At 34.5% G+C, this 23,464-nt stretch overlaps 1 protein-coding gene across 14 annotated transcripts in view; it reads right to left on the reverse strand.

The window, feature by feature from the left end:
• ANKRD28 (ankyrin repeat domain 28) overlaps nt 1-23,464 on the reverse strand; it is a 199,729-nt gene that overhangs the window by 114,980 nt on the left and 61,285 nt on the right. For 10 of the 14 annotated variants that reach the window (XM_082684430.1, XM_082684432.1, XM_082684435.1 and 7 more), the window contains one exon: nt 2,579-2,662. In XM_082684430.1, coding sequence (XP_082540556.1) covers nt 2,579-2,662 — 84 coding nt within the window. Of the gene's footprint in view, nt 1-2,578; nt 2,663-3,772; nt 7,529-23,464 lie in introns of those variants that run through there. The other 4 variants (XM_082684421.1, XM_082684425.1, XM_082684434.1 and 1 more) reach the window with 4 other exon arrangements.

Consider the following 23,464-nt stretch of genomic DNA (forward strand, 5'->3'; position numbering starts at 1 on the left):
TTCCACTTTCTTTGGTTGTTTTTCGTAAGCATATAATGCAGCAGTCTTATCCACTATGAGGAGAAAGCTAAAAGTCTCATAGAAAAGCTCATCCAGAGCTCTGAAATTACTGTCTTAACCAACCCCAAAATCACCTTGCTCTAGATTAAATTATATGAGCAATAAACCTGTATTTAGTTAGGCCTTCAATTATTTGTGGTCCACCTTTAGTATTTCTAGCGAAATCATCTTACCTATAGCTTCTACAACAAGTCTTCTTTCTCAGACCAAATAATATAAATGCATTTTAAATTAAGAGTTTTGTTAAAAATCAATTAGGTGCATTAGTAAAAAAAAAAGATGTTATTTGGTGGTCCACAGTATCCAAAACTTCAGGACATGACTGAAGAAACTAAAATAATATATCTAAAATAATACAATGTTTATTATGTTTATTCAGCATAGAAAGAAATCTGAATTTGCATATCCACTCTAAAAATTTATAAAAATAACTTCAAAACCTATAAGTTTCAAAAAGATATTATTCTCAGTTACTTAAATTAACTTTTGAAAAACACTACTGTCATATTGACATGAAGCTTAAATATTTTTATTACCTATCAAGAGTTATTTTATATGACAAAACACTGTTTTACCAAATATATACATTGCCTCTTAAAAGAAAAAATTTACTATCTTGAATTAGAAAAATGGCCACAGATTTAACAAATTGTAAAATATATGACAATACTCTCAACTACTAAGTCACATGAGAAAAGACAGTAGTCATAAAAAAAAAAAAAAAAACCTTGTCAAAAACCCATGAATCACTGAAGACCACTGAAGAGTCACCCACCCTCAAGAAGGGCCAGCTGAGTTGAAATACTAAGTTTCAGAGTAAGGGCCCAAGCGAGGAGATGTTAAGAAATGATGGTTAAAAGTAAGTTAAGGGAGGAACCTATAAGTAGAGGATAAAAATCACAAATGTTTGGGGGTCACATGCTAGTGACACATGCTAGTGACACATAAACAACAGTTCCCAAGGATATCACACCAAAATAAACTGATGCTCAAGATGATTGAGTCATTTTTTTTTAATTTAAAATAATTTGATTAGTACAGCAAAAGACAGTGCTGGCTACAATGAGACTTTTTGTAGTGATGGAGACATTAATCATGGTAAAGAGCAATATAGAACAAACTTCCTCACCAAGATAAGATTTGTTAGCACTATTAACACTATTAAGAAAACAAGCAAAGAAACCCAAGACTAGAGTTAAACAGAACAGAAAGCCATTTTCTTCCTTTTCATAGGTCTATACCACTAAAATTATTTTCTGTCCTAAGAAAAATAGATTTCTTTAGGACACACCAATTATGTAAAGTAACCAGGCACTCCATTTAAAATATGTACATTATGAATTAGGTGCATGTATCCAATAAATATCAACTTGAAGTCAATTCACTTAGAAAAGTTAAAAAAAATATAGCATTTCTTTGATCACTTCCTAATGTAATAATGAACCATTTTAACTGAAGATCAAATTTATTTGGATAGTCCAACTTTAAAAAGATAAATACTTTTTCTATCTACTTAATATTACCACAGTAGAACTGTGAAGAACTGTGAAAGAGTGTGAAAGAAAAGATGAGATGAACTTGCAGGCTTTCGTAGAATTAACAATCATTTCAGGTCATCTGTTTTGGCGTTCCTATAGCAACTTTCTGACTCATGACCCCCTCACCCCAATAATTCAGAGGACTGACTTATGTATGAAAAATATATTGTCAATGTGTTTCCAGTGTCAATAACACATATTAATAAATCTGATCTTATTACAGTAAATTACAGAGTTTTAGCCTCAATTTAGTAAATTAAAGAAACTATTGGCAACTAGACAAACACAGAGGAAATTATACATATACCAAATGTGTCTCATGTCAGTCCTGCACATTAAATGCACTGTACCTTTCAGTTTGGAGACTTTAAATACGTCTTTCTTTATTGAAAGACTCAAACAGATGAGTCTGTATATAATGCTTACAATGCTTATTTACAGAGAACAAATTTGATCTCATAGTTAAATTAGATATATTATAAACTTAATAGAAATGTCTTTTATTTAAAGTCCACAAAAAAGAAGCCTCATCTAAAATGCATACAAGTATTTAACAGTGAAGTCTCATGTTTACAACTTATTTCAAATGGGATTCGGAAAAAGAAAAAGAAAAACCACATGAGTGTGTATATACAGTATGCGTAAATATAAGAGGGAAAGCAAATGTGGCAAAATGTTATCAATGCTGAATCTACAGGGACGGTATATGGATATTCAGGGTATTTTTTCAGCTTTTCTGTGGAAAAAGTAAAAAGCTGGCAAATAAAGAACCCTCACTGGCTCCTAGTTCTCATGTGTTACATTCTTTATCCTGAATGTATGTCTAGCCCCTTTCTTTTGAGGCAATTACGTTAAGATTCTTCTGCCTTCATTTAAAACAACTGTTACAGAACTGTGTTATGTCTTTTTAATGGAATCACAACTCTAAGAAACAGTTTTTATACATAGATTTAAAGGCCAGTGTCAGTGAATTGTTTTACCTGAAAGTTAACATCTTCTTTCTTAAATATTAGTGCCCGAACTTCATCAGGATCTCCATTAAATATAGCTTGCACCAGTGATGGCTAAAATACAAGAAAGCAATAAAAATATTAATCATACACATTTACACATAACTTTTAAACCTAAAATTTTTCTTCTCTTTAGGAACAATAATCAATTTGGTTTCTGACATTAACCAAAACTTTCATGAAGTCAAATCATATGAAAATACAGGATTCCCCCCTGAATTAAAAAGCCCAATTTTAAAAAATGAATTCAGTATGACCAAAATTAGGTAGATAATAAGCCCAATCAAACTTTATTTTTTGTGAGAAGTCTTTTGTTTATATATGTGTGTATACATATGGTAAAAACAAAGTCTCTTCCAAATACAAGTGTGACATCTCAACATCTACTTCTGGAACATAAGTTGTCAAACAAGCTATTCCTAGGCCACACTGAGGCCCATGAAGGTAGGCCTCTTTGGAAAGTTCCATTTGGGGCATTAAGTAACTTGCATGGCTTAGCATTACATGTTATACAGATAAAAATCCAAAAAAGAAAATCTAGCAATTGATTAAAATCACAACAATCCAAAGACCAAAAAATATCATCTACCTAAAAAACACGAAGAGGCAAACACGTGTATATCTAAATATAACAATTTCTTAACAACAGTTTCTCTCTGATAAGGTATCATATTATACGAGTCAAAAAGAAACCAATTGACAACATTAAAAGTAAGGTTAAGGATGAAGTCTGATTCTTTTTCATATAAAAGTGCTAAATGTAAATACATAAAATTCATTACAGAAAAGGCTGTGCCTCGGTACTGCTAGCAGGAGCTTTCCTAAAACATACAGTTCCTCATTCTTGTTACAACAGTTTTTGAAACCACAAAATGAAAACAGAAACGTGGTTGCCAGAACAAGCCCCAAGTTTTCTTTTAAAAAAAAAAGTCTTTTCAAGAGAGTAAGAGATAGTAAAGTCTGAAATGTTATCTAAACATCTAAACAAGTAAAAATCAGAAATGTGTGCATTTTATACCCAAGTAATATGTATATTTACATACTTATATTGCTTTATTTGGGTTTTTAATGAAACTAGCGGAAACCAACTTGTTTATTCTTAAAAGATAAAATTTATCCTACTAGTTCAGTAGAAGACAGTAAACATAAATGCTCATATCTTACCAATACACTTCCGGAAGGTGGTGAATGTAGGGATTTATTTTCCTGTGGCAACTTAGAAATGAATGCAGGAGATTCATCTTCTACCTCCTCCAAAACAACAATACACACTCGACTCATTCGCTCTTTTAAAATACTAAATCCCAAGCTATGTGATAAAAGTCACAGTTGGAAGAGCACAAGTAGTTTTTCCTCCTCTTCTGTACAACACTTAGGATCATTCTCTGAATAGCGCAGCTGGTTTTTTAAAGTTAATAAGTACTATCAGAAAAACTGAGGTTTAAAAGTATGACTACATAACATAACTTCCTAAAAACAACAAAACTCTATTATTTTCTGCTGGGTTACTGTAATACTTAAAAGAAATTTCACATCAACATGTCAATAATGAAAACGAAGTCCAGTACAAGCTCATTTAAAAATATTTTTCCCCTACCAAAATAGTCATAATGCTCTCTGTCTCGCAGAAATTTACTTGCTTAAAAAGATAATTGTTTGGGGTGACAACACCACACAATACAAAATGAAATGAGAAACAATTACTGTGACAGAGATGATTACAGTTATACCCACTCTTGTCTGCAAGGTCATATAGTTACAAGTAGCTGATTTGCTTGTAATTGGGAAAAAAAAATCCCACTATTCTCTTTCCACTTCTAACTTATCTTCATTTCTTCAGCTTCTAGTTATTGCAGATGCTATCCAGAAAAAAAAATCTACAGCTCAGCACAAATTCTTAAAATGATGCTCAGAGGTTGACAATTTTTTCTGTGTTTGGGAAAGAAAAAACAACAACACTCTGCATTAATAGCGAAGCTGCAGTACATTTACATGCGATGAGTCAGACTACAAGAGACAATAGGGCTCTTGGTACTAGAATACAGCTTGATTAATCCAGATATCCCATATAATAGAAGAAACACAGATAGCTTTATTCCCATCGATAGCACAAGCAAGGCAGAGCGTTCATTCTTTCTCCATCAGGCAGTTGTCTGTGGCTGCTCCAGCAAAAGGGCACAGCACCAGGCAGAAATAGTGTTAGCAGAAGATCCTAATGGAACAGGCAGGCTGTGAAGGAATTAGAAGGCATCTGAGCTCAAATTACTGCTTCAGGCTTTTCATTTAAAAAAAAAAAAAGAGAGAGAGAGAGAGAGAGAGAGAGAGAGAGAGAAAAGCCCAGTAGTTTATCATTCCAGTGTTTCCTTTGATCTCCACATGAATACAGCTTCCATTAAATAGTCTTCATTCACAGGAAAAAACAGCAGACTGTGCATCTTCTTTGAGCCAACTATTTTATTCAGTCATCTGCTCTGTGCCAATATAGTTTCCTTCCACTATAAAAACCGCTACAGTTATCCTTTTCAGTACATTTCAGATGCTTTCCGTTCCTCAGATGATCTTGCAAGACGCCACTGATACCTCCAATGAGTAGGTCCTTAAAAAATATCTACGGAACCTCAGGATCGGCCCCACAGAAGCATTCCAACTGAGCAACAGTCTGAATAGCAAAGACTGCAGAACCGCAGGATGAAATGCCTAGTAATGCTCACATGTTACACTTACCAGAGATCTGAGCTACTGCTCGGGATGTAACTTCCTCTAGCAGGAGAAAAAAAAAAGTCCATTTGGACAGCCTTCACAATTAGAAGGTTCATGCCAGTTCTGTGACTAATCCAGATCAAACTGAAAAATTCTATAACTGAAAAATGAGTGCGCTTTTAACATTTTCCACTAAAAGCCACAAGGAAATCTGGTGTACTGCCTCTGCTGACTAACACTGGTTTTAGCAAGTAAACAATTCCAAACAGCTTAACTGCTTTCGTATGTTACAATACAGCAAGATGTTTAACCCTATAATGACAGCTGCAATAAGAATGTCTGCAGTGAGCCAATAAAAGGGAGATGAAGGAGTATTTAAGAGACTATAAAAACACAAATCTAAGATTTTATTCTTATTTTTTACCAAGATCATTTTTTAATAAAGCAGATGTATTTATTTTCAAAAATGCAAAGAAGTTCAAACAAAGAAATTTAAGATTTACTAACAATTTCTAGGTTGTTAAATTTAATCTATCAGGTCATATATTTAAAGGGAAAAAAATAAACATTTCAAAATGCAAAAATCCTAGCTCAAAACTTCTATGGATCATTTTCATTGAAGAAATTAAATAATTCTACCTTCCCATCTGGAAATGGAATAAGCCTTAAAATCTGTTAAAATAGCTGCATAAAACTATTGTTTAAAGTCCTTAGCATTAAATTTCTATGTCAAAAAAGCACAGGGTAACATAAAGAAAGCAAAGATTCTCCTTCCTCTATAAAATTAATTTCCCTAAAGCTACAAATCAGGTGTCAAAAACAACCAATTTATAGTTGTGTTTCCCCTTCTTTCCCTATTTACTAAACAAGTCTGATATTTCCCAACAAAAAAATTACATAAACATACCATGGTTTCCCTTCAAGCTTTGTTCTTTCTCCTATCAACTAGCACTTTTATTCATAAATGAAATATTTTTGAACATTTATGACAAGCTGTTGTACACTCTCATTTAATAAAATAACCTTATGGTTACATGTAATTAAGAAAGAATTAAGTATTTTATCCAAAGGCATATAAATTAGTAAAGTTGTGCCTAATTCCAAACTTATTGCTCTTTTAAATCTATTCTGCTTCCAATGAGTGTACATACTTGTGCATGTACCGCCCCAACTTTCCACTCTCAAGATCTTTGCAACCTGTAATACTAAATACTAGACTGTAAAAGTAATCTTAAAGGACCAGTAACCTATAATGGCTGTGAGAAGTTCAGGTAACAAAGGAATATACTATTTATGACAATAATATTCCTAAATGAGTTATTTTAAAATGGGTTATTTCAGGACTAGTGTTATCATACGTGTGTAAGCAAATTTACCTACCAAAACATTAAAAAAAAAAAAAACCAGCATGAAATAGATAAGAATGCCAGAATTGAAGAACAAAAACCATTAAATGTCAATCTATGAAAAAACCTATAATCCTAATATAACTGTATCAAGATACTAAAATATGCTAACAATTCACAGAGCTGTATTTTAAAACCAAATTAAATATGTGAAAATATTTTGACATACAAAATGATGTTAACCATCTCCACATGGCTAAATCAAAAATATCATCTTGATATGTGAAACATGTGAAAATAAAACCACTATGGTAATAGTATCCTCTATTCTATCTTCAGCATTGTTGGGGTTTTTCCCCCCATCCCAAACAGAATCTCTTTTTATATAGGCAATTTTAACTTGTTTCAAAGTATCTAGTATATAAATTCACCTACTTAAACAGGTACATCCTGTCTCTTGTTCTACATCAACTTCCACACATAGGTTTTTCCTAGCCAGAGCACAAGCTCCTTGAAGGCAGGGACTACATTTTTATATACACCATGCACACATAAACATTTCCCTTCCACTTTCTTCCACTTACAAACAATTTCATTGAAAAGAATTCCAGTATGTCACAAGACTCTGGAATTGAGTGGCAAAAGTATAAAACACAACAGGGAATTCTTATGTATACATGAATACATATATATTAAGAGTATACACAGGGGTGCCTGGGAGGTGTAGTCACTTAGCTTCTGACTCTTGGTTTCAGCTCAGATAATTATCTCAGGGTCCTGAGATCAAGTCTCACAACAGCTCACACTCGGCCTGGAGTTTGCTTGAGAGTCTCTCTCCCTCTTCCTCTGCCCCTCTTGCTCATGTTCTCTCTTTCTAAAATAAATAAATTTTTTTAAAAAAATATATTATGCACACACATACACACACACTTTAATCAGAAAACACATGAGGCACTAAAGTGCAGTAAAGTGAGTTTTGTACTTTTAGTAGGTAAGCAACTTAACATTGACATGGTCAATATGAAACATGGTCAATATGAAACAATGATAGAGGATGACAGCTAAAATTAAGGCCTCAGGAGTCAGCCTACCCTGGAATACAAATTCTGATTCCATTATTGATTAGCTGGGTCCTTAGGCAAGGCAAATTCCTGGAGCCTAAATTGTTTCACAGTTATAAGAATAATAATCTCCAGAGATTTTTATCCAGAAGCAATACAGTAATAGCACTGTGACTGATTGAGAACATAGGCTTTGTAGTCACACTGACTGTGTTCTAATCTGCCTTCCCACTAACCTAACTATAACCTTGAACAAGTTACTTAACCTCTCTGTGTCTCATTTCAACATTTATTAAAGGACATTTACAAAATCTAGTTTGAAATAAAATGAAGATAGTCTTATTATGATGGATATTTAGGATAACAGAATGATATCCCCTGTGAGGGCAGAGGTAAATGGAGGACTACTGATGATTTCTCTCCCCAGTGGTGAGGTAATTCAGACTGGTGTCGGAGACTGCAATTCAGTTGCTAACTACAGTACCCCTCCCCAACCCCACCCCCAGTTTTCAGGCCTCTTAATGGACTGCTAAAAATTTGTCAATAACCAAATTAAGCATCACTGAAGTTACCAAGGGGAGGAAGTAGTAAACTTAGGCAAGAAGTAGGACTAGGGGTTTTACCATACTTCTGCATTCACTATATTTTACAGTCTAAGGGAAGAGAAAGGGTAAAGATTACTGGCCCAAGATAGCCTATATAACCAAGAACAGATGAAAAAAAAAAAGATAAATACTTCATTATTTTTTATTATTTAAGCTAACAATACCATATAGCACTGTTTTATACCTTCTCCTGAATAAGAACAGGCCCCTAATTTATATCTTAAAGGCCCCTAAGAATTTATATCTTAAAGGAAAAGGAGATGGTCAATAACTACTTAAGAAATTAAGAATGTACAAAGTATATATGATGAAAAAGTATTGATAAAGATTGGGCAAACTTACGTTCAAAACAATTTTTTTTTTTCCAGTTGAACAATGGCAAAGGGATGTGATTTTTTTTTCTTGAGGCACTTACTTTTTAGGACAAATTAGACTTAATTTTTAATAAGCCAACAAATTTAAACTCTGACAACTTCATAATCCTTCCATTCTTCGTGCTAAAACATCCCAACAGCAGCTTACTCCTATTCTTCACAGAATCATGTAACAGTAAAGCTGGTCTAAACCTTTAATGATAAGATATTAAACGTCCTGAAAGATTTTTTTTTTTAGGTTCCTAATTTTGTTACACCAGAATTTCTTTTCCTGACACAAATCATTTTTTCTTTTTTCCAGATTCAATCCAAAGCTCATCTTATCTGTGCTCCTCCATATTGATCTGTGACCTTCATACTGATTATCACAGAAAAGGAATTTTACTCAGGCTGTATAAAGTGGCTACTCTCTGAGTATTAAAAAATGAAAAGCTTGTGGTGGAAGATGGTAAGGAAGTGGGTTTAAATAATGTTTTGAAACATTTCTCATAGTTCAAGAATCCTGAACAATCTTCTTGAGCTAGGTTTCATCTGCCCATATATTTTAGAAAAAGTCCTATGAACAGATTTAAAAGAAAATGGGGTGGAAGGATAGAGAAGGAAAAAAATTTTTAAATAGCTATTCTTTAAGGTTATTGGTCAGGTTTCCCTGTTCTTAGTACAGCCACCGAAAAATGACATTATGTATTTTTAAAATGTTGAATTCAAAATCCTTATAACACATGCAAATTAATTCTCTGCACATAATGTATTTACAAACTAGGCTATTTTTTAAAATGTTTACCCACCCATACTTCCAAAATGGCTGACAACCACGGTTATCCAATGATCTCAAGCAGTCTGATCCCACTGGTATGTTATAATGGTAATAACAAATTGTTCACCCTTTATAACAATATAACTAATATACATTATTAATGTATATTGTTAACATATATTAATATTACCTATTATTACTCTGAAGTGTTCTTTACAAAGACCTATCCATATTCTGCATCCATTCTTCCCACCTTCCAATCAACTAGAACATTTAATTTTTAGGTAAGTTCAGAGCCTCACAGAACAAAGTCTCCGCTTCTCAGCCTCCCTTGTAACAGGAAGCCACAAGACAAAGTTCTGACCAGCATTTTTAAGTAGAGGTGTTAGTGGTTTCCTATTCCTACAAGGACAAATGGTATATCCACCCTGCTTCCTAGAACATGGATGACTCGCCACCATCCTAATGCAAACGAGGACCAGAATCTAGGGTGGTAGAAGAGTATGCTAGAGGGGATCTGGGTCCCTTCAGGACTCTGTGGGACAGAACTGCCATAAAACCCCTAAACTGCCCACTTCTCAACACTTGTATTACAGAGAAACAGAAATTCTAAGTCAATCTGCTTTTGAGTCTCTTAACTTTTACTCAGACTTCAAGCTAACACTAAATGATAACCTTACTCCTCCTTCAGGCATCAATCAGTGATCCACATTTTAGTACAGTATACTTAAATTTTCAAGAAATAAAATGGATTATAAACATTAACTGTAACAAACTGCAATAGAAACAATAAGCAGAAAACAGCTTAAGGAACAACTCTGCTATATTACTGGGTAAGCAAAGAAAAGTAAGTGGAGGGAGAAGGAAACAAATATTTATTACAAATATTCTCACCGTGGGGTGTGACTCTTGATTTTGGCTCAGGGTTGTGGGATTGGGACCTGTGTCGGCTCCATGCCCTTGCCTGCTGCTCTCTCGAGATAAATAAAATCTTATAAAAATATATTCTCACTGAATCCTCATCACTTTTTATGGGTACTACTACCCAAATTGTATATGAGTTGTGGAGGCTCAATAACATCTAGTCAGTCAATGACTCATCTGTTCATCTACACTTATTCATCATCGACTATGTCCCAAGCTTTCTGTTATGCTAAGGAAACAAAATTATGAATAAACAGTTAATCCTTATTCTAAAAGAGCTTACACAGTAATACATATTACAAAATTGCAAACTGCAATATACTGTAGAAGAAAAAAATTTCTTGGGGAGAAAAACCCAGAAGAAGGTCCATGTGGCTGTAGCAAACAACCATGAGGAACAGTAACAGATGTAGTGGGGAGAAATAACTCAAAAGACTATAAAGGGCTTTGTAAGCCAAATTATAAAGTTGGTATTTTCTAAGTGACTCAAAAGTCGCTAGAAACTTTTAAGCAAGACAATCATCATGATGTGCTTTACAAAGATTATGGGGCTTCAGTGTAGTGAACAGAAGCCAAAGGACTAGTTAGGAGACTGTTGCAATAATCCCAAAATTAAGAAATTTGAACTAGGATGTTAGATATGTAAATGCAGAGACTGAGATATATTTTAGGAAAGCAATTTACAGGATATGCTATTAGATGGGCCGTAGGGAAGAAGATGGTAATCACAAGCAACTCCCAGCTTTTTTACATAAGCAACTAGTGCTTACAAGAGCTTAAGAAATCTAGGCCTTCTTCAGTTTCCAAATAAACTAAAATGAGGTAATATGAGTTGCTGTATCATACCCAAGGACCCTTCAGGCTCTACGTCCTTTCTAAATCTTAAACCTGTATCTAAATAAAAAATCTGTATCCTGACATCTAATCTCATGATTTGAAAATGAAATGTTAAGAATCCTGAACTTGTCTAATTCTAAGATGACTATTAAAAAATTCCTACAGGATGGTGAGATTTGGTTCCATCCCTCTCAAAATTCACTACACTGAAATAATCTAAAAACCTTTTGGCAAGAATACCTGATTTTTAAAACATTTAAAATTTTACCAGCAACTGATTCAACAAATATTTCATATTAATATTTCCACTCTACTATTCACACACCAAGAGATTATGAAATGTCATATATCATCTCCACCTTCAAAGACCTTATGCAACCCAATGATTTCTTGGATATTACACCAAAAACAGAGGCAACAAAGGCAAACAGAAACACATGGGACTACATCAAACAAAAAAGCTTCTACACAGGAAAGGAGAGTATCAACAAAATGAAAAGACAACCAGTGGAATGGGAAAAAATGTCTGTAATCTATATATATCCAATAACAGATTAATACCCAAAATCTATAAGGAACTCATATGACTCAATAAAAACAAACAAACAAAAACCCAATCAACCAATGACACAAATACCCAAACAAATAAATAACCTTATTTTTAAAAATAGGCAAATGACCTAAATAAATATTTTTCTAGAAAAGACATACAATTGGCCACAGGTACATGAAAAGGTGTTCTACTCACTAATCATTAGGAAAATGCAAAGCAAAATCACAATGAGTCTTCACCTCACACCTGATAGGACGACTAGGATCAAAAAGACAAGAGAAAACATGCTGGCAAAGATGTTGAGAAAAGAGAATGCTTATATACTCCTGGTTGAACGTAAACTAGTAGAGCCACCATGGAAAAAAGTATGAAGGTTCCTTAAGAAGTTAAATATCTGGGTATATATCCAAAGAAAATGAAATCAGTATCTCAAAGAGCCGTCTATACCCCCAAGTTCACTGTGACATTAACTAAGACAAGAAACAGAAACAACCTGTTTGTCAACAGATGAATGGATCAAAAAAAATATGCTATGTGTATATACAATGGAGTATTATTCAGTCATAATTAAGGATCCTACCATTGCCAACAACATGGATGAACCTGGAGGATATTTATGTTAATAAAATAAGCATAAATAAACCAGACACAAAAAGACAAATACTGTATTATTCCAGTTACATGTGGAATCTAAAAAATTGAACTCAAAGAAACAGAGTAGAATGGGGATTGCCAAGGGCATGGGGGTAAGGGAAATGAGAAGACTTAGTCAGAGGGTACAAACTTTCAGTTTAAAGAACAGTAACTTTGGGGGATCTATACACACACAGGATGGCTATAGTTAAGAGTACTGAGCTATGTACTTTAAATCTGCTGAGAGTAGACATTATGTTCTTACTGCCAAAAAAAGGTAACTATGAGAGGTGACAGATGTGTTAATTAACACACTTTTAGCTTGATAGCAGTAATCATTTCACAATGGCTATGTACTTCAAATCATCACATTGTACACCTTAAATAATACAATTTTTACTAGTCTATTATACCTCAGTAAAGCGGGGGGAAGAAGACCTTATGCAGCCTAAATGAGGCACACAAGAAAAACTATCCAATACAAGGTAAGAACAAAAAAGACAGTAAAAGGCAGTATATACGGAAGACCTAAATTAGAGGTACAAGACAAACCTCCTACTAATTAGAGGCAAGAGTACAGCATATAAATTTATTAATTCTAAGTGGTATATAAAGATATCTTGTAACTGTCCATTCTCTTAAAAAATGATGGCTTTTATAAAGTTATACATAATCTTCCCTGTTGCTACTCTTTCCTCTGATTTATTCAAAGAGTGCTTTCTCAAACCAATGGTCAACTAGTTAGAACATCTAATATCAAAACATTTTCTTGATGATCACATTTCTCAGAAAATGGCTGAAACCATTTTATTAGGTTTATTTAACATTAAAACTATTTATAATAACAGAGTAATAGTTTAGCTACCCAAAGTGTAGACAAGTGCCATACATTAGAAATGAAAAACTAGCCACGTAAGTAATTTAACATTTTCTAGGTAAACACTTTAAAATGGTGAAACAAAAGGTAAAATTATAACAATATTTTATGTAATCAAATATATCACAAATATTATTTCAGCTTATAGCCAATACAGAATTAATGGATATTTTACATTCTTTTATTGTCTTCAAATTTTGTTTGTATTTTATACTTAAGCATATCTCAATGTGAACATTAAATTTTCATTAGAAATAATAGATTTGTATTTAGATCTCAAGAAATTTACCACTGAGGATGTAAATATGTGTGCTTGAGTTGTTGCAAATATATTTTAAAGTTCCAATAACTAAATCAAGTATTTTTAGAATTTAGATAAAACTAAATCAAGAATTCAGTTCCTCAGTTACATTAGCTAGCCATATGTATCTGGCTAGTGACAACCATTACACAACACTGGTTTAGACCTATAAATACTAACTTTTTAAAAGTTTAACTGTTCACCTAAAACATGCTACCTACATTACTGTCTAAAGGAAAAGAACAAAGTTTAGATTTTTATGATGGTTCCAAGCAAGTAATATGAATATACAATGTTCCACAGTAAAATAGTCAAAACAGGAGCTATCAGCCTTACCTGACTTTTCCTATTTTTTTTAAAAGATTTATTTATTTGGTAGAGAGAGAGAGAGAAGAGAGAGAGCGGGAACACAAGCAGGGGGAGCAGGAAAGGGAGAAGCAGGCTTCCCGTTGAGCAGGAGGCCTGATGTAGGCCTCAATCCCAGGACCCTGGGATCATGACCTGAGCTGAAGGCAGGCGCTTAACAACTGAGCCACCCAGGCACCCTAAATATTTCTATCATAACTTGAAAGGCTCACTTTCTTTTACCTTTTGTCTCTTCCCTGAAAACTCACAAATATCTAACTTAATCACAATATTAACCCTGGTTTGAGGGCAATATTATTTTTGTATGAAGCAAAGCACATCAATTTTATAGGTGCCATTTTCTTCTGTATTCAGAGGCTTCTTCACATATATTAAGGTCCATATAGAATTCCTTAAATTGACGTTAACCAAAATTGACTTAGCTGTCAGCACATTACTTCATTTCTCTTGGCACCTTCATTTTACTGTTGAAACAAATTAAAGAGATTAAATGATTTTTATAGTTGCTTTCAGTTCTAGCGTTTTATGACTTACTGTCCTGTTTCTGAGAAAAATAGGTTGACTCATGAGAAGAAGGTACCAAAAGTAGTGGTAGCGACCATAGATTAGATTTCTTTAATAAATGCAATCCTGAGAAAAGAATAAACTAGGCAGTATTTAACCCAAAAAAGGCTACAGAAGAAAAGGCAATGATCAAGATAAACATGTGTTCAAAAGAACACTAACCAATAGAAAGAGAATGTCTGAATAGATTAAAAAAAACAAAAACAAAAACAAACAAAACAAAAACCAAGACCCAACTATATCCTGTCTCCAAGAGATGCACTTTAAGATTTTATTTATTTATTTGTCAGAGAGAGAGAGAGAGAGAAAGCACAGCAGGGAGAGCAGCAGGCAGAGGGAGATGTAGGCTCCTTGCTGAGCAAGGAGCTGGATGTGGAACTGGATCCCAGAACCCTGAGATCATGACCTGAGCTGAAGGCTCTTAACCAACTGAGCCACTGAGGTGTCCCAGCAAGAGACTCAGTTTAGACTTAAGGGCACATGCAGGCTGAAAGTGAAGGGATGGAAAAGATATGCTGGATGGAAAAGATATGCTATGCAAATGTTAACCAAAAAGGAGCAGGGTAGCTGAACGAGTATCAGACAAAATAGACCTTAAGTCAAAAACTGTCATGAGAGGCAAAGGACATTAATAAGGACAAAACTAGGGAGATGTAACAATTATAAATATACACACACCCAACATCAGAGCATCTAAATATATGAAGCAAACACTGACAAACTGAAAGGAGAACTTGACAGCAATATAATAATAACAGTAGCAGATTTCAATATCCTACTTTTAGTAATGGATATAACTTGAAACAGCTAATTAACAAGGAAACAGTGACTGGAACAATATAGACCAAATAGACCTAACAGAAACATACAGAACATCCCACCCAACAGTAGCAGAATATACACTGTCCTCAAGCACACCCAGGACATTCTCCAGGATAGATGACATCTTAGGTCACAAAACAAATTTTGACAAATTTAAGAGTGAAATCATACCAAATATCTTTTCTGACCAAAACAGAATGAAACTAGTAATCCACAGCAAAAGGAATATTGGAAAGGTAATAAATATATGGAAATTAAACAACACACTCTTGAACAACCAACAGATCAAAGAAAGAATCAAAAGGGAAGTCAGAAGTATCTCAGTATCTTGAGACAAAACCGAAAAGACAATATACCAAAACTTACGAGATGTAGCAAAAGCAGCACTGAGGAAAGCTTACTAGGATAAACACCTACATTAAAAACGCAATATCTCAAATAACCTAACTTTACACCTCAAGGAGTTAGAAAAAGAACAAGCTAAGCCCAGTTAGCATAAGGAAGAAAATAATACAGATTAAAGCAGAACTAAAGAGAATAGAAAAAAAAAATCAACAAAACTTAGTCAGCTGTTTGAAAATGTTAAAGTGATAAAACTTTAGCTAGACTAAGAAAAAGAACTCAAATGAAATAAAAAATGAAAGAGGAGATATTATAACCGATGTCATGGGAAGGGGGGAGGATAAGAGACTACTGTGAACAATTACAATGCAAAGCAACTGAGCAATCTAAAATAAACAGATAAATTCCTAGAAACATACAAACTACCAAAGACTAAATCATGAATAGAAAAAGATTGAATCAGTAATCAAAAATCTCCAACAAAGAAAAGCCCAGGACCAAATGGCTTTACTGGTAAATTCTAGCAAACATTTCAAAAAGTAATGCCAATCCTCAAACTCTTCCAAAAAAGACCGAAAAGGAAGGAACATGTCTGAACTAATTTTATGGACCAGCACTACCCTGAAATCAAAACCAAACAAAAGCAAAACAAAAAAATAAAATTTCAGGTGAACATAGAATTCCTGACAAACATAAACACAAAAATTGTCAACAAAGTACCAGCAAATCAAATTCAACAGTACAATGAAAGTATCACACATGGGGTGCCTGGGTAGCTCAGTGGGTTAAGGATCTGCCTTCGCTCAGGTCGGCTCAGGTCAACATCCCAGGGTTCTGGGATTGAGTCCCACAGCAAGCTCCCTGCTCAGCAAGGAGTCCCACCGCAGCTCCCTGCCCCTCCCTTGCTCAGGGCTCTTGCTCTCTGTCAAATAGTAAAATTTTAAAAAATAAATAGGTAAGTAAAAGATCATACATTATGGCAAAATGGGACTTATGCCTGACATACACCATAGATCATTACACAAAAATCAATTAATGTAATAAAACATACAAACACACACACACAGAACATGATCATCTCAATAGATAGAGGAAAAAGAAATCTGAAAAAATTCAACACCCTTTCAGGATAAAAACTTGTAACAAACTAGAAGTAGAAGGAAATTATACAGGCCATATATGAAAAGCCTACACATTCAGTGATGAAAAACTGAAAGCTTTTCCTCTACAGTTAGGAACATGGCCAAGATGTTCACTTTCACTACTTCCATTTAATGAAGAACTAGATTTCCTAGCTAGATGAGGCAAGAAAAAGAAATAAATAACACACAAATCAGAAAAAAGTAAAAAAAAAAAAAAAAAAAAAAAAAAGTGAAGACATGATCTCATTATGTACAAAACCCTCAAGACTCCACAAAATCTTATAATTAATTCAGTAAAGTTGCAGGATATAAAATCAACCAAATCACTTGCATTTCTATACACTAAGAATGAACTATGTGAAAAGGAAATTCAAAAAATAACCTCATTTACAATAGCATCATAAACAATAAAATACTTAGTAATAAACTTAACTAAGGAGGTAAAAGACTTGTGCATTAAAAAAATTGCAAAACATCGGGGCACCTGGGTGGCTCAGTGGGTTAAAGCCTCTGCCTTCAGCTCAGGTCATGATCCCAGGATTCTGGGATGGAGCCCCGCATTGGGCTTTCTGCTCAGCAGGGAGCCTTCTTCTCTTACTGTCTCTGCCTGCCTCTCTGTCTATTCGTAATCTCTGTCTGTCAAATAAATAAATAAATTCTTTAAAAAAAAGAAAACACTGATGAAAGAAATAAAAATGACATAAATAAATGGAAACATATTCTGTGTTCATGAATTAGAAGACTCGGTATCACCAAAAAGGGGTAACTGCATGATGGACATTAAGGAGGGTACACAATGTATTGAGCACTGGATATTATGTAAGACTGACGAATCACTAAACTCTGCCTCTGAAACTAATAATACATTATATGTTAATTAACTGAATTTAAATTTAAAAATAAATTTAAAAAATAAAACCTAATGCTGAAAAAATATTTTAAAAAGATTAAAAAGGAATAACTGAAAAATAAAAGAGGAAATTTCACAGATGCAGAAAAAGGGAAATTCTAGTATGGAGGTGGAAAATTACCTTGAATTATGAAGAGAAGATCTCTGTCTTCTGAAAAAGGAAGGAAGGGTTGATGTAGGTAAGTCAAGTGGAAGAGAAAGCATGAAGTTGAAAAGTTGAAAAGTGTGAGTGTGTAGCAGTTGAAAGTAATGGGTCATGGGGTCTAGACTGAATAACAAAAATACAGACGTGAAGGTAGTACAAGAAACAAACAGTGGGATATGGATATTGGAGTATGTGGTTAGAGCCAAGTGGAAAGGATTACTAGTGTGGAAGCTGTGACATTGTGAAATATGATACATAAAATGTCATCTACAAAGAAATGAAACATGTAGATGACTGATAGAACTCTGATCCAGATGTAGAAGGTTGGAGTGAGATTTGCCAGACAACAGCAACAACCAACCAGAAAAGTCACCTAGTCCAGAGGACATGTGCCTCAAAAGAAGGAAGATTTTTTTTATAGTCAGGTAGACAAGTAACATTTTAATAGCTATAGTGGATGACTAGAAGAATGCTGACTCTATTCCTCTCCTTCCTTTATACATACGCACGCGCAGACACACACACACACAGGCATTCCCAAGATACATATGACCTCTGGAGAATCATGTACTTATGAAAACATAGAATTTCAGTCAAGATAGGAAATGGAATGGGCTTCCTGGAAAGAGTATACATTCAAGAGTTACATGTGAGAACTTAAGGTGTAAATCAACATTAAAATGACTTTTTAGATTTGAGTTTTAAAAAGAAATAATTATTTCCTTCAAAAGTATACAAGCAAAAAAAATTTAATAAGCCAAATATAACAATATAGATAGTTTTCTAGAATACACCCAATACACCAAAACTAAGGAAAAAGGGGGAGGAAAACATTCTGTTGTCAAGCATGTAGTACCACATTTATGCAATATTTTAAAAATTTGGATTATTTTCTTCAAATTATTGACTACCTCAAGAAGTAGTTTAAAATTAAGCAAAAGTATTCATCATTTAGACAGAATTGAAGGCCAGACTGAACTAGCTATTTAAGCTGTATTATTTTTAAATATCCTACATGATCTGTCTCTTATTAGTATAATTTTTGTTGGGATTTATGTTAATTAGCAGAATCTCTGGCATATGACTTATGTGCTGCCAGACCCAGAATAAATACATTCTCTGAAATATAATTTTACATTATTATTTATGTAATTATCTCTAAGCAACTGCGTCAAAGACAACTTAGGTCCAGTGTTACAAATTAGAATGTAAAATTTTTAAACATGCTGAACTTTTGTCTTTCTTTAAAAAAAAACTGAGGAGAGGTTATTTACAAATCATTCTGGTTTCTACAACGTGGTAACACTGGGATAAATGGAGTATCAAGTTACTGCACTTTAAAAACTGGGGGAAATTTTCAATTTAAAAATAAGTTGCTATGGTTACCCAATGTTTACCTTTACAAACAGTAATTACATGAGACATCCAAGGGAATCCCACAAAGTGCAGTAAAATCAGTAACTGAAGTGTACACTAGTTATTTCACATACAAATTAGGACCACATACATCACTTCCCTTTCAAAGCAGCTATCATTTGGGAAATACTAAAGAAAATGATTCACATCTTTCTAAACTATAGAAGGTGGAGACAAAAATACTGAAACTGGTAACTATTTTAAAGTCCAAGTAATGACTCAGATAATTAGAACATTTTTCATATTCTTCAGCTCCCTTTATTAAAGAGTGCTATCTAAAATTTTAGAGAACAGCTTCTATTGTTAAAAAAAGGAAAGGGTGTTTCTAATGTGTGTCAGGCATGGAATTTTTTTGCATAAATAAATTTTCATGCCCTTGTTAAACCTATAAAAAATCCATGCTTATAACTTCATGTTACTTCAGAGTAAAACAAGGTCAATTCCTTTAGATGTAGTCAATATTGAACTTCTTAAATAGAAGGGGCCCCTGTCAAAACTGATAATTGGCTCATTCTTCACTAACTGCGTAATTAAATCTTTATCAGTTATTGCAGTACAGAAATGTTTTTATCTGTTTTGTTCACAATCAGAACATTTAGTATATGAGAATACTCATGAAGCTTTGGATCTGAGTATGATTCTAATGTGATCTTAAAATTATGAGACTCATCATTATGGCTTAATGGGCCTCCCAAAAAGTGTCTCCTGTTCTGTACAGCAGACTTTCAAGTATGTTTGTTCTTTAACATTAGGGCTATCCTAATGTTAGACTAAAATAAAACAGCACATTACACTCAACTGACTTATACAATAAAGAGACTTATCATAAACAAGAAGTGAAATTAATGTAGCTCTAAGGCACCTGACTGACCCTAAGCTCCAGCTGAGTCTTCTCTGTCAGACTCAGAATGGACCTTAGGGATAATTCCGGTCATAGTCACAGAGATCTGCCATACTTCAAGGCATCCAATCAGACACATATTGTTGCCCAGCAGAAAGGGAAGTTTCTTGCTCCATCTCCCTTTTTAGGTAGGAAAAGGACTTTTCTAGAAACTACCTAAACTGACGTTTCCTGACATATGACCAGTTTCGGCTCTTATGTTCCTTCTTAAATCACTACAAAAGCAGAGTAGAATTACTTTGCTTAGCTTACACTAATAAGGACTTCCCCAAGTCAAGTAGGAGAGGACTGAGCCTCCAAATAAAACTGGGGACCTCAAGGAAGGAAGTGGGTAATGACTGGTGAGTAGGCAACCAAAAGTACACTATGATTTACATGGAAAACTGAATCTTGGCATTTTATTTCAATAGTTCACTTTTTCCACCTTTATTAATGCCACACAACACACTAATGCCAGAATGATACTGAAGGCTCTATAGATTTATTTTTTTTTTTAAAGATTTTATTTATTTGTCAGAGAGAGAGAGAGAGCAAGAGCGAGCACAGGCAGAGTGGCAGGCAGAGTCAGAGGGAGAAGCAGGCTCCTTGCGGAGCAAGGAGCCCGATGTGGGACTCAATCCCAGGACGCTGGAATCATGACCTGAGCCGAAGGCAGCTGCTTAACCAACTGAGCCACCCAGGCGTCCCGCTAGAGATTTATTTTTAAAAGAGGAAAAAACCAGAGGCACCTGGGTGGCTCAGTGGGTTAAGACTCTGCCTTTGGCTCTGGTCATGATCCCAGGGTTCTGGGATCGAGCCCCACATCAGGCTCTCTGCTCTGCTGGGAGCCTGCTTCCTCCTCTCTCTCTGCCTGCCTCTCTGCCTACTTGTGAGCTCTGTCTGTCAAATAAATAAATAAAATCTTTTAAAGAAAAAAAAGGATGGGGGGGAATCAGTTATCAGTACCTTATCTTAAAAGAGACTGAAGGCAATCACTTTATAAGTGTCACTGACAAAACAGTATACTTTAGAATATGAAACAGTAAAATTACACTTTAGTTTTGACCAATTAAAATGGACTTTTTATTTCAAAAAATGCTTCCTATTCATCTCACTTTTCTCCTCTAGAAAAAGTACATTATTTCCTAGACATAGGTCAAACCACAACTAAAGTAATGAGACTAGAATATAACTCAAAGCCAGAACGATAGTGGATCTAAAAACCATGTAAGTGTCAATGAAGGGCCACCTGGGTTGGGTCTCCGTTACTTAAGCATGTGCTTTTGGCTCAGATCATGATCCCAGGGTCCTGGGACCAAGTCCCGCATCAGGTTCCCTGCTCAGTGAGGAACCTGCTTCTCCCTCTGCCTGCCACTCCCCCTGCTTGTCTTTGTCTCTCTCTCTCTCTCTCTCTCTCTCTCTCTCTGACAAATAAATAAAATCTTAAGGAAAAAAAGGTGTCAATGAAGTTGCACGTATTCTGTCTGAAAAGGAGTCAGAGAGACTATGACAGCTTTAAAATATTTGAAGTGATATCATTATAAAGAGATACCAAGTTGTACAGGTCTAGAGATAAGAACTAGATCAATGAATAACAACAAGTAGCAGCATCAAATCAAATTCAATATAAGATGGTAGTTTTATCTAGCAATATTATATTATGTGAAGATGGAACAAGATTGGCTACTTATACAGGGCTGGGATAAACATCCCAGGTAATGTGAATACCCACAATGATTCTATGTAATTTATGAGTACTCAGTTGTAACAATATGACTGCAAGGTATTTCTACTCCGAATTTCACAGATAAAAATCTGAGCTGGAGAAGTTAAACACTGGAAATCACCTGGCTGACAAGTGGAGAAAAATCCTAACCCAGGACCATCTGTCTCCAAAGCCTAGCTCTTCCTACAAATCACATAACTAAGAGAAGAGAAATTAGCTGTTAAAGCAAATGGGATTTCTGAGCTGGTGAGAACCAAATAGGTGATTTGAAGTCCCTGATTTCTAAGATGCCAGAAATGAAAAGTATTATTCCCTTCTATTTGTATCAGTATTTCCTAGTTTGAGAATGCTCTCACATCTATTCTCACACTGCTTTCTCACAGCTGTGCTTTGAGGTAAGCAAGTTGGGGAGGCACTATTTCTTGGCATTTTACCTCAGAGAGAAAGAGAACAAGGATGAATTCTTCCAACTTCCTTCTGGTTTACCTTTAAACATGTATGTATCTTCAGGTTTCCTCTCTGAACCTTCATTCACTCAGCAGTCACTTATTAAACACTTCTTACATGCCAGTGACTCTGCAGTCACTGGGAAGGGGCTTACAGTCACAGAAGAAACAGTAAGTTTCAAAATTATTTCCATCTTTTTATAAACTTTATCAATCCTAATTCCATTATCACTCTGATTTATCCCTATTGCTGTCTTTATCCCTTCGTCTTCACCTACACCAAACTTCTCTGCTTCCTTAACGAGCTACCCTTCCATTTTCTACTTGTTTCAAAATTACTTCCATCTTCTTATAAACTTTATCAATCCTAATTCCATTATCACTTTGATTTATCCCTTATTGCTGTCTTTATCCCTTCATCTTCACCTACACCAAACTTCTCTGCTTCCTTAATGAGCTATCCTTCCATTTTCTACTTGTTTCACCCTGACTTCCATACTCACCATCCAATTGAAACTGGTCTAAGGTCACCAATGGTAATTATTGCAAAATCTTCATTTTTCTCAAATTACTCTACAATACTGGATACCAATAATCTTTATTAAAACTCTCTTCCATAAAATTTTCATCTATATTTCTAAACCTTCTCTTTTGGTCCCTTCTACATGGCTTTTCTTCCACCATTCATACTTACATATGGGCTTTTCTTTCAGCCCACTTTTCTGTCTACAAGCTCTTCCTGGACAATCTCATCTATATCTATAGTGTCAGCCATCACATGTGATAACTTACAAGTCTTTATTTCCAGTCTTAACCTTCAGATACAACTTTCAAATGCACAATGAGCCATTTAACCTACATATTCCAGATTATCTTTGACTCAGTATGTCAAAAATCAACTTACCATCTCTAGTCCACTGCCTCAGAGTATTCTTTTTCTAAACCTCCCAGGTTGATTAATAGTAAGAGCATCACCATATATACAAAAGCCCAGAACATAAAGAATTATCTAGAAGCCTACCCTTACTTCATCTCCCACTTCTCATTAGTCACCTACTTGTAGGCATTTTACCTAAAACCTCCTGAACTTCCTTTCTTCATAGCAATCTACTTTAGACCCACTTCAGTC

The sequence above is a fragment of the Mustela nivalis genome, assembly GCF_964662115.1.
Source record: "Mustela nivalis genome assembly, chromosome: 1".
Lineage (NCBI taxonomy): Eukaryota > Metazoa > Chordata > Mammalia > Carnivora > Mustelidae > Mustela > Mustela nivalis.